The sequence below is a fragment of the Pongo pygmaeus genome, chromosome 15 (genome assembly GCF_028885625.2).
Source record: "Pongo pygmaeus isolate AG05252 chromosome 15, NHGRI_mPonPyg2-v2.0_pri, whole genome shotgun sequence".
In the NCBI taxonomy this organism is placed as follows: Eukaryota; Metazoa; Chordata; class Mammalia; order Primates; family Hominidae; genus Pongo; species Pongo pygmaeus.
Window position 1 is genome coordinate 18,973,867 of NC_072388.2, and position 12,210 is coordinate 18,986,076.

General features: G+C 44.0%; 2 protein-coding genes across 3 annotated transcripts; one reads left to right on the forward strand and one right to left on the reverse strand.

Moving 5' to 3' along the window:
* Positions 1 to 863: 863 nt before the first annotated feature.
* LOC129012716 (non-secretory ribonuclease) lies at positions 864 to 1,818 on the forward strand. The gene is made up of 2 exons (XM_054448678.2): positions 864 to 918; positions 1,149 to 1,818. The coding sequence occupies exon 2, from the start codon at positions 1,154 to 1,156 to the stop codon at positions 1,637 to 1,639; it is 486 nt and encodes a 161-aa protein (XP_054304653.1). The 5' UTR covers positions 864 to 918; positions 1,149 to 1,153; the 3' UTR covers positions 1,640 to 1,818.
* Positions 1,819 to 2,854: 1,036 nt separating this feature from the next.
* Positions 2,855 to 10,037, reverse strand: LOC134738129 (seminal ribonuclease-like). Of its 2 annotated transcripts, none has more exons than XR_010123675.1 (2): positions 9,808 to 10,037; positions 2,855 to 3,985 (listed from the first exon to the last, which is right to left on the reverse strand). XR_010123675.1 is itself a non-coding variant. In XM_063651385.1 (2 exons), the coding sequence occupies exons 1-2, from the start codon at positions 9,847 to 9,849 to the stop codon at positions 8,777 to 8,779; spliced, it is 372 nt and encodes a 123-aa protein (XP_063507455.1). In that variant the 5' UTR covers positions 9,850 to 10,011; the 3' UTR covers positions 8,092 to 8,776. The 2 variants fall into 2 exon arrangements, 1 of the variants encoding a protein (XP_063507455.1); XM_063651385.1 differs by lacking the exon at positions 2,855 to 3,985 and adding an exon at positions 8,092 to 9,106 and having other exon boundaries at positions 9,808 to 10,011.
* Between the last annotated feature and the right edge of the window lie 2,173 nt (positions 10,038 to 12,210).

Consider the following 12,210-nt stretch of genomic DNA (forward strand, 5'->3'; position numbering starts at 1 on the left):
CAGAACCATTTTCTTGTTAATATCACAAAATGAAACTTACCAGGAAGATGAATGACAACCCCACAACACACTGTTTTGCAGAAAATACCATAGGCTGAAAAGATCACAGGAATACCGAGTGCTAGGTTGGAATCTTTCATGACACCAAATGTTCATTAATTCTATGCCAGATTTTACAACTTTCCTCAGTGTGTTTTTAGGTTGTGTAACTTTACACAAAGTGGAAGCAATAATCAGGGCAAGACTTAAGAGAAAGTGAATCTAATGCAAGAGGAATAAAGGAAAAAAATCCCTCAAATATGTGGCGCAGGTTGTTTTAATTATCTACAGAATCTCGTGCCTCAAGAAATTAATAGCTCAAGTTTCCAGCAAGAGTGGTGGATGAGATGGAGAGCATTTGTGTGAGAGAGAATCAAGGATATTACTAAAAATGAAAGGGAAGCTGGGTTTCTCCTGGGCAAACAGCCCTCTGTGGCTCTGTTTGTTCTAACTACTATGCCTGCCTTCATGTACTTTGGTCATTTAGTGGCCTGCCAGAGGACAGTCATAAAATCTGTGGTCATTCTGCAGGCAGCGTATAGTTTTCATCCAGAGTTCGGATCTAACCAGCAAAACTCTGTCTTACACAGGATGACTTGGAATTAGAGTGCTTATAGCAGAAAGAGCAGCAGGGCTGTCCTTGGGTATCCGTGGCTCAGCCAAGTCATCAAATAAAAAGGATGATTGCACAAGTGGACTATGTACCAATCTGTGGGTTTCTGCATGGCCAAGAGTCAGACCCTCCCTCCTGGCTCTGCTGGCCCAACCCACCAAGGGATGCTTTATTTAAACAGTTCCAAGTAGGAGAGACCAGCTGCCCCCGAACCCCAGAACAACCAGCTGGATCAGTTCTCACAGGAGCCACAGCTCAGAGACTGGGTAAGTCAACAATCCCCAGAGCTGGGACAGAAGGGGCAGCAATGGGGCAGCAACTGAGGGAGAAGGGAGCTGACGTTAGTGCTTAGGAGATGTGGCACACTTTGGGGACAGGAAGTAAAGGAAATGGGACCCCAGAGTGGCAGCAGAGGGGCCTGTGGGGTAAGACACTACAGTGTGTGTCATAACCGAGACCGGATTGGGGAGTAGTTACTTCTCTTCTTTTCTCACAGGAAACATGGTTCCAAAACTGTTCACTTCTCAAATTTGTCTGCTTCTTCTGTTGGGGCTTCTGGCTGTGGACGGCTCACTCCATGTCAAACCTCCACAGTTTACCTGGGCTCAATGGTTTGAAACCCAGCACATCAATATGACCTCCCAGCAATGCAACAATGCAATGCAGGTCATTAACAATTTTCAACGGCGTTGCAAAAACCAAAATACTTTTCTTCGTACAACTTTTGCTAATGTAGTTAATGTTTGTGGTAACCCAAATATAACCTGTCCTAGTAACAGAAGTCGCAACAATTGTCATCATAGTGGAGTCCAGGTGCCTTTAATCCACTGTAACCTCACAACTCCAAGTCCACAGAATATTTCAAACTGCAGGTATGCGCAGACACCAGCAAACATGTTCTATATAGTTGCATGTGACAACAGGGATCCACGACGGGACCCTCCACAGTATCCAGTGGTTCCAGTTCACCTGGATAGAATCATCTAAGCTCCTGTATCAGCACTCCTCGTCATCACTCATCTGCCAAGCTCCTCAATCATAGCCAAGATCTCATCTCTCCATGTACCCTGGGTATCAGCATCTGTCCCCATCAGTCTCCATACCCCTTCAGCTTTCCTGAGCTGAAGTCCCTTGTGAAGGCTGCAATAAACTGCTTTGCAAGTTCATCTGAAAGTGTCTGTGTGTCTTCGTTAGCCGCTCTGCTGTCATTTAGTGACAATCTACTCTAGAGATTTTTCTTTCCTCTAACCTGAGACTTCCGGGAAACAGAGAGATTTGAAGATAAGAGACTCTGTCATGAAGCAGCACAGACTTATCCCTCTCCCTGCTTTAGGCTGAGAAGCTGAGGTCTCAACCGATATCTAGCAACTGTCGAAGACTCTTGTTTGATCAAGCTTTAGTCATCTCCTCTAAACCCTCTTCACAACTAGGTCATCCTGTTGGGCTTCCTAGCCCTTCCTTGTAGAGCCATTTATATTTATATTTACTTTTTATTTTATTTTATTTTATTTTATTTTATTTTATTTTTTGAGACAGAGTCCTGCTCTGTCGCCCAGACTGGAGTGCGTGGTGAGATCTCAGCTCACTGCAAACTCCACCTCCCAGGTTCAAGCTATTCTCCTTCCTCCGCCTCCCGAGTAGCTGGGATTACAGGTATGCAGCATCACACTCAGCCAATTTTTGTAATTTTTAGAGAGGGGGTTTCAACATGTTGGCCAGGCTAGTCTCCAACTCCTGACCTCAGGCAATCCACCCTCCTCAGCCTCCCAAAGTGCTGGGATTAGAGGCATGAGCCACCAGTGCCAGACCTAAAGTCAGGTTTAACAGAAGTCCTCCTGACTTGGTTTATCATGAGTCTCTCACACTCAATATTTGACCAAATTCCTTAATTCCCGCATCATTCTCCATGTGATAACTGATTCCTGGCCTACCTTCAAAAGACAAAAATCCAATTACATCAACTTAGCATTGATCTCCCTAGGCTTGATATCTCCTCTAGGTAATTTTCCATCTACTGACCCCTTCCCCCACACCAACCTATAACTTGAGTATAGATCTCCACTTGTTTTAGTTGTATTTCACAATTGAGCCCAATTTGATACTGAGGTCCTATTTGATGCTCTATGGTCGAAGTCTGGTTTTTATTGACATAATTTCTATCTCAAGAGATATAGGGGCTGCAGTGAAAAAGCTGAAAATGCACATGTTTCATTATGATTTATGAATGATAAATTTTGATAGGATTGAATGTTATGATAGAAAACACAAAAACGGAAAGTAGAAAAAGTGAAGAATGCTGTAAACGTGGTGAAACCAAGATAAAAATAAGTTTAGCCTCAGAGATATTCCTTTTAAATGAGCACATCAAATCTCCAGCTATTAGCAATTGTACTAGAGGTGGATCCAGGGTTTGAGTCAAATGTGGATGAGACAAATTGTTCAGACAGCAATATGGACAGATTGTAATGCTGCCTGGAGGAGAGGTGGTCATCTTTCCCAAAACTTCCATGTCCTGGAGATGGGGAGCTGCTGGTCACCTGGGAAGGGGAAATGGAAGGAGGAGGATGGGGAAGTGGGAGCACTCATGAAGGTGAGTTGGCTTCTGCCCATTCTGCCCTCCACAGATGTTCCCAATGGTGAGTCAAAGGGTTCATTCAACACCTGTCAGGAAGGGCACAGCCTTGAAAATTAGGGATTTGTAGACTCAGAGAGAGAAGAAATGGATAATGATAGCCCTTGCCCTGGACTCCATTACAGGGCTTCACTCAGGAATCCATGAGAAACAGGAAGCTGTGGACAGGTGCAACATTCAAGTGATTGTTCTGGGAACAGAGTGGGTCTTTTTGAACGGCCCGAATCAGAATGCAACAGAGATATGATGCCATCAGATCTGCACCTTGGTCCTTCAGTCAGAGATTTCTGATTTCCATACCTCTGCTCCTCTTCCGGACCCTCAGAAACAGCAATTTCCATTCCTCAGATGACTCCATGTCAGTAATGATTTCTTCCATTGGCACCAGACAGCAGCTGTATTGAAGTCTCTCCTCTGGAGAAGCTATTGAGATCCTGCTTCTCCAAGCGGGGGCTGTGAACTTAAAAGTTTGCACAGACACTGGGTTTGGGAAATCTCAGTGCTCAACAGAATCCACTGACTCGAGGTAAAATAGGGCATATCAGGAAGTGAGTGCAGTCTTCCCATAACCTCAAAGTAGCAGAAGGAGAGGGTGGGACACTGAAAGCTGGAGCAACGTTTCCTGTGAAGAAAGATGGAGTGGACCTTCTCGCTTCAGGTGCCAGATCACAGGTGTCTTCTCAGTCAGGGATGCCTCGTCTCTAAAACCATAGGATAGAGGGATCAGTCCCCGCTCCACCCACGCCCTTTCCACCTTGTGTCTTCATCCCCTCTCCTGTCATTCATTCCTTCACTCATTCATTCATACAGCAGACATCTACTGAGTAGACACCTTGCTCCAGGCACAGTTTGAGGGAGTGTTGATGCAACACAGACCAAGACAGGTCACTGCTCTTTTGGGGCCACATTATACTAGGATAAAAATAAACATACAAAATTGTTCTAAGCACACAAAATTTTCCTAAGTGTCAGGAGGAAAAATACATAGCATAGTACAGATAATTACACAGAGCAGCACATATGTGTATGTGTATGTGTATGTGTATGTGCCACAGAAGTGACAGAGCAGAGTGTCACCAGGAAAGACCCATCTCAGAGAACGAAATCTGAACAGGAGGAAAAGCAGCCAGTCATGCAGACACCAAGTGGAGAATCATCCCAGCAAAGAGAAAGAGTTCAAAAGTCCTGACCTATACTAAAGCTGTAAGTAGACTTCGGTTCTGTGTTTACAATAAGTTGATTAAAACATCTGAAAGCAAATGACTACAACTATTTGCATTTTTGTATGTGTTTATTCCTTGATGTATTCAAACATTTTCATTTTTAAAAAATGGTCCTGAATAGATAGAGGTTTGGCGTGTTAGAACCACAGAAGTTGGTTGGTCAGGACAAGATCATCATAGCTATGAGTATTAATGATAGGAGTTAATGAAGTACAGACCCTTCATGCCTGTGAAGATGGAAGAATAAAATAAGTTCCTCATGGGGCACAAATCGTGCATGTTACATGCAAGAATAATGCTGCCTAAACATCAGTCCAGCTGCTGTGCAGAACTCAACTTTTTGGGAGACAAGAGTGGAAGCAAGGCCCCAATGAAGGACCACAGGTTGAGGGAGAGGGAAACAAGAGTCTTCAAATCTCAATGAATTGCACCATCATCCTCTCATGCTGCAGCCCCATGCTATTCCCCTCCCTGTTGCCATGGCCTCTCTCCAGCCCCTCCATGCCTTCCACGTCATCTTCCTGCCATCCCCACGATGAGGATTGGGCTGAGGTCAGAGGCAGCTCCCCTCTCCCACGGCGTGAGACGATTCAAACAAGACCAAGGAGGTTTCTGTGATTGACCATCAGGAAACACTTGGTGGACTCACTACCCCTTCTGCAGTAGACATCCAAGATTTTCTGATTGCCCTGGACCCAAGGCCGGCACCACAGAGACTACCAGTGGAGAAGTTAAATGGTCACACCAGCATGTTCCAAAGAAATGATCCTTGGAGACCACTTCTCTTCCTTGAACCTCTCATGTCTGATTTTACAAAATTCTCTTAATATCAAATCTTCAGGAAGTCTTGCAGGAGTAAATGCAGTTAATTGTTCTATAAGTAGTCAGGGAGGGTCTCCAGGGATTATAAGAATTTAATCAACTTGAGCAATCAGCCTGTTATACAAGCTTGCTGGTGGAAACCAGCTCCTGGCATAACCCAGCAACTTACAGACAAACTGGGATGAACATTCCTCATTACCATGCTAAAGTCTCCACCCAAGGAGGAGCTGTGGCCTCATTACCATAACATGTGAACTATGTGCTTGCAGAATCACTCACTGTGTCTGGGCAACTGGGACTCCTCCTCTACAAGTGATGATACACCCTCTGCCCTCTCCATCACCACATGTAATGTTCTTGTCACTTTCCATCAGGAAGACACTGCTTTGGAGAATACTCCCAGTGGACTTCTTACTTGAACCAAGTAATAAAACTTTTATTTATTAAAAGAACGTACGTTCTCATAGAGAGTCTTTGTTACTCCCCAGGGAAACAAGCCCTCGTGTTTTCAGCCACCAGCTCTAACACATTCTGTAAAGTCCAGCACAGAAGGAAGGTTAATTCACAATGCTATTGCTTTCACTTCGTTTTACTTTTTAATAATTGGGAACATATTAGGGTAGATGTCTTTAGGTGGGGGTTAAATGGAAGATCAAGGAGGAAAATCATCATCCTTGGGGAGATACAATTGCAGAGATTATGACTACACTTGGGATTCATGAATATGAGACCTCACAGCAGAGTAGCCTGCAATGTTCAAGGATATCCAAGTAGATCAAGCATTTTGATAAGAAAACAACAGGATTTGTCTTTCAAAATGTCCGTGAATTGATTTCCCAAAAGGGAAAGAAGAAGACCCCATTGTCAGGGCAGAAGAGAGAGTGGAGAGGGATCTAAGCTAAACATTGTAATCAATTTTGCCTGATACTGACTTTTTGTTTGTTTCTTAGTACATTTTATTTATTTATTTATTTATTTTATTTTTTTGCTGAGGCTGGAGTGCACTAGTGCAATCTCGGCTCACTGCAGCCTCCACCTACCAGGTTCAAGTGATTCTCTTGCCTCAGCCTCCCGAGTAGCTCAGACTACAGGTATTCACCACCATGCCCAGCTAATTTTTGTATTATTAGTAGAGATGGGGTTCTGCCATCCTGGCAAGGCTGGTCTCAAACTCCTGACCTCAGGTGATCTACCCGCCTCAGACTCCCATAGATCCAGTATTACAGACATGAGCCATCACATCCAGCCTCTTAGTTCATTTTTAGAGATGAGGTCTCCCTATGTTGCCCAGGCTGGGCTTGAGGTTCTGGGCTAAAGCCATGCTCTCGCCTTAGCCGTCCCAGTAGTTGGGGCTATAAATACACACCACTAAGCCAGCTGATACTCCCATTTTATAAGCTGTGTTTCCACTCCAATTACATAAGGAAGTGAGGCAATTAGTAGGGATAGAAGCATAGAAATTCTGTCTATATCCCTATTTCAAATTACCTATGAAAAACAGACTTGCTTCTAAACTAAAATTTGATTTTCATGAATAAATGTTTGTCTTAAAATACATGCAGAATTATGACAGAGTTGTCACTTTTGTCTCACGTCTGATCTACAGTGATTTCAAAAGATCAATTGACTACTTCAAAATTCTCATTATTTCAAAGCTGTTTTGGATGTAAAATTGGGTGATGTTAGAGAATTTAGCATACAAGGCCAGCCAGGTTACCCAAATGAATATCTGGGAAACTGAGCACATTACATGCTTATCACACATCTCCACTGAATAAGAAAATATGACTGTTTTATTCAGGATCATCAAGAGAAACGTAAAAGATTTAGGTAGACACAGATAGATATAAATACAGATACAGAAGGATTCATCATGAGAAATTTGCTCAGGCAATTATGGAGTCTGTGAAGTCCCACAATCTGCCCTCTGCAAGCTGGCAGACCCAGGAAAGCTGGTGGTATAATTATGTTCGAGTCCTAATGCCTGAAAACCATGGAAGCCGATGATGTAAATGTCAACCCAAGTGTGGGAACAATGACACAAGATGTCCTAGCTTAAGAAGTGAGGCAAGAAAAAAGTGGTGAATTCCTTTCTCCACTTTTCATGCTATTCTAGCCCTCAACAGATTGGGTGAGCCCCATCCACACTGGCAATGCAACCCACTTTACTTAATCAACCAATTCAACTGCTAGTCTTATAGAAATACCCTACAGACACACCCAGAAATAATGTTAATCCAGGCACGCACAGGCCCAAGCAACTTGAAATACAAAATTCATCATCAGGATGACCTATGGTTTCCCAGGTGCACCAGGAGATGTTACCAAAATGGCACCATCAGCCAGAACCCACATACATTCACCGGGTCAGTGCACTTCTCAGTTCACCAGAGATTCATTTCTTTCTGTGACATCACATTCACCTGGAGTGGGGCCAAGAACCAGGCCACAGCTAATAATGAGAAAGAAAGGATTCTTCATTCGCTTTTTTTACAAATGAGAGAAAAATTTGCCAAAATCCTTTGGTAATAAGTAGTTATCTCAAAGACAAAGAGACTCAAAATGAAAATGAAAAAAGTCAGTTACCCTTCGCACTGTCCATGTTTTTCCTCCACATAGAAAAATAGGTATTAAATTCATCCTTTCTGGTATTAACAATTAGAGTCTAACCCAATACCTGTGAATCTGAGTGCAGAGATGTTACCAGATTTTTCATTACATAGAAAATGACAGAGACGTTCTTCCACTACAGTAGCTATTTTGTGGTGACAACTTTTACTTTCCCAGGATTTCTTGGTTAAGTGACACACACGTGCAACTGCTTCTCCTACAGCTTCTTCAGAAGCGGCTTCTTCCAGTGACACCCCGGGAGCCACAGGGATTTGTTTCCCTAAAGGAAGCAGTTTCCCACCTGGGTATCGTCCCTAATACCCTCCGAAGGAGCCCATTGAGTAGAAAGGAACAGAACGTCCGGCAGAAGATAGAAGGACCCTATGATCCAGGACACGTAGGGCCAGCCATCAGGAGGTTTTATGAGAGCAGCTGGTGGGAAGACCAGCCAGACGAGAAGGGGATTGTCTAGCAGCTTGGTTGGAGCAAGCCTTTTCCAGAGAATTATTTCTGTAATTCAGGCTCCCTCCCACCTACCCTCCACTGCCACCCTTTCCTCCACCAAAAAGCCCTAACACTGTGGCAGGGATAGGGGACCTGGGGTTGGTGGGGAACAGGCTGTACGAAAGATGCAGGAGCCTGCATGTGTCTAGGAACAATGAGGGATCCACGTGCAAGGGAAGAAGCATTTACAAAGAAGACATTGACAGTGCTGCAAAGATTTGAAGGCATAGGGTGCAAGTCACTCAGGTGCCGGTGTCAGGAGGAACCTAGCCATCCGGGTGAACAGATGCCCCCTTCTTGCAGCCCACTCGCATGGGCCTGTTGGACTCCTTCTTATTTTTGGTAGTGGCAGCGAAGAGGTCGGGTCCCTGTGCTGGCAAAGCAGTCAGTGATATTGACATCATGAGTACTGTTGTGGCAGCTGCACATGGAGGGGCTGTTGGTACAGGGCAGTGGTGGAGTTCCACAGAAATCTGCTATGGTGGTCAGATTCTCATGAATGAATGCGTGGATTGGCTTGCATTTACCCCTATAGATCAGCCAACAGCACCTCATCATCACATCACAGTATCGGTGGTGTCCTCTAGGGACCAAAGGGCTGGAGTGAAGACAGTTAGATCCAAAAGGAGGAAGAGGAGGAGGGTCCACATCAGATTCGTGTTTCTTGTGAAAGCATTTCAGAGAAGAGCAGAGTCAAAAGAACAAGCCACGGTCCCTTGTCCTGTTCCTAAGAAGTCTTGGCCCAACACTTAATGTTCGCAGTTCTCCCCTCCTGCCTTTTCTACACTTATTCTTCGTGTACTCATGGCAACAAGTGTTCTCACATCCTTCTTCCACCTCCTTGTCAATAACGGAGATGGCTACCGCCCTCTCAACCCTTCATGGGATTTTCCTATGTACAAGGTTATTTCCAAACCCCAAAGTGATTCTTGCTCCTTACCTAAGCAGACCAGATAAACTAAAAACTTTCATCTCTGAGGTGTTTGCATCTATCAGTCCATCTGATGCTCACCCATAGCCTGTGAGGTGAGGCAGGTATCATTGCCAATCCCTTTTTAGAGTGACTTAACTCAGAAGGGAATTGACAGATCCATATGACCTGCATCTTAGAAAATATTTTCACTTCCTTAAATACAAATATCTGTTTAAACGCTGTTTTTAGAAATGTGAGCATTTCAATTCTAAGGGAGTAGAGTCTATGTTTCCCCCAAATATTTCTCTGCCTCAAAATAAAGATTCCCAACTCTTCCATGTATAGAGCCCATCTTCCAGAAATGTTCTAATTCTTGGTGATCAGGGATTCTGGGTGACTGGGTGTGAGCTTTCTGTCTCTAGGTCTAATATGTGACTCTTTTTTTAAATACCTGGGAGTTCCAGGAAAGGGTTTTCTGCAGACCAGATGACATCCACAGAGATGGATATTTTCCTCTCAGAGGTGGATATTCCTAGTAAAATTGGAATCCCCATTGTCTCTCTCCTTCCTCTAATCTTGTAGAAATTATGTTGTGGATATTTTCTTCCCAGAGGTTAGGATGCAGGCCATATGGAAAACTCTCAGGCCTGTCAATGATCTTAAACAGATTACCAGGTATTACTAATTTTATGCTTACTATTGCACACCTAAAATATTCACCAGCATCACACAGAGTGCCTATGACATCACTGCAAATATTCAGAAACTTGGGGTTTAGTGTCTGTCATAAGCTTGCTACTGGAGCTGGGCAAATCACCTTATCCTTCTACTCCTCATCTCTAAAGTGAAGATTATAGACAAAAGATCTCTTTCAGCTCTGACATTCTGTATTTTTTTATACATTACTGTGTGTTTGGGTTCATGTATGATTTTGTATATGTGCATATTGGTTTATACATGTTCAGGTAAGGAGAATTATTTAGTTTGCAAATTGAGTTTCCATTTGAGAATTGTTAATCTAATTAAGTGTAATTTTTCTTAAAAGCAGTTGTTAGCAAGGGCAAAACAAATTCAATCACTATTATGTAAAGATTACAGCATAATCTGTTTTTGTCTCCACCATTGAATATATATACATATATATTTCAGATGGAGTTTCGCTCTGTCGCTCAGACTGGAAGGCTGTGGTGCAATCTCAGCTCACTGCAACCTCTGCCTCCAGGTTCAAGCAATTCTCTGCCTCAGCCTCCCAAGTAGCTGGGATTACAGGCATGCCCCACCGCGCCCGGCTAATTTTTGTATTTTTGGTAGAGAGGGGTTTCACAATCTTGGCCAGGCTGGTCTTGAACTCCTGACCTTGTGATCCTCCTACCTCGGCCTCCCAACGTGCTAGGATTACAGGCATGAGCCACCGCGCCAGGGCCAATTTATTTTTTATTTTTATTTATTATTTATTTATTTATTCGAAACGGAACTTCACTCTTGTTGCCCAGGCTGGAGCACAGTGGCGTGATCCCGGCTCACAGCAACCTCCACCTCCCGGGTTTAATCAATTCCCCTGCCTCAGCCTCCCGAGGAGCTGGGATTACAGGCCTGCACCACCATGCCTGGCTAATTTTGTATTTTAAGTAGAGATGGGGTTTCTCCATGTTGGTCAGGGTGGTCTCGAACTCCCGATATCAGGTGATCTGTCCGCCTCAGCCTCCCAAAGTGCTGGAATTACAGGCGTGAGCCACCATGCCTGGCCAAAATTAGATATGTTTTTATTACAGGAGAAGCTGCTGGGAACTCCAGTCTGTATTTCAGTAAGGCAAGGGAAGAAATTAGTACATACATTTTTCAGAACTCCAAAATCAGCTAAATTAGGGACCTGCTAATGAAGGCAGCGGGAGGAGTTGCATATACAGTCTATTAACAAGGTGCGATGTAGTAGATTTCAGTTTTTTGTCTTAACATGTTTCCTTGGCAGATAGGTCTGAAAAGCCATTTATATAATTAAGCAAAAATGACTAATACATGGCAAGAAGTTGAACTGAGATTTAATACCTAGATTTTAATATGTTAGAAGAGCTGAGGCAGGGCTTCCTTGTCTGACATAACGTAAAAGAGTCTTGGAACATGTCCTGGGTCCGGGGCCTAAAACCCCTTGTGGCCTATGGAACTCCAAGTTCTGTGCCAAAGGGCAGAATGCTGCCTTGCCGCACTACAATCTAAGCCCAGGGCATAAAACCCCTTGTGGCTTGGCTTGGACAGAACCTAGGGCTCAGGCATTAAAACCACTTGTAGCCTCTGGAATGTGTCGAGACTTGCTGGCCCCTTGCTTTTTGCTCTCCCAAGATCATAAATTGATTATATCTTGAATTAGAAGAACTTGTTCTCCCTTATCTCAAGCAGCAGACGGTATGCTAAACCCTTACAGCTATGCTTGATTCACCGCTACCTTTCTATCCTCACGTCCTCACCTGTCTACCCTCACGTCCGCACATCCTCACCACCTGCTTCTTTGATTACCAATAAATAGTGTGGGCTCCCAGAGCTCGGGGCCTTAGCAGCCTCCAAACTGGTGTTGCCCCCTGGACCCACCCTATGTACTCTTAACTTGTCTTGTCTCATTCCTTTGACTCCGCCGGACTTTGTAGCCCCCATGACCTGGTGTTGGCTCTGATCACCCCAACATAACACCCTTGACTTTCTATGTCCTTTATAATTGGCCAAGACACCAAGAAAAGAGGAAAGAACTCTTTTTTATTTTATTTCTTTTTATTATTTTTTTGAGATGGAGTGTCGCTCTGTTGCCCAGGCTGGAGTGCAGTGGTGCAATCTCGGCTCACTGCAACCTCTGCCTCTCAGGTTC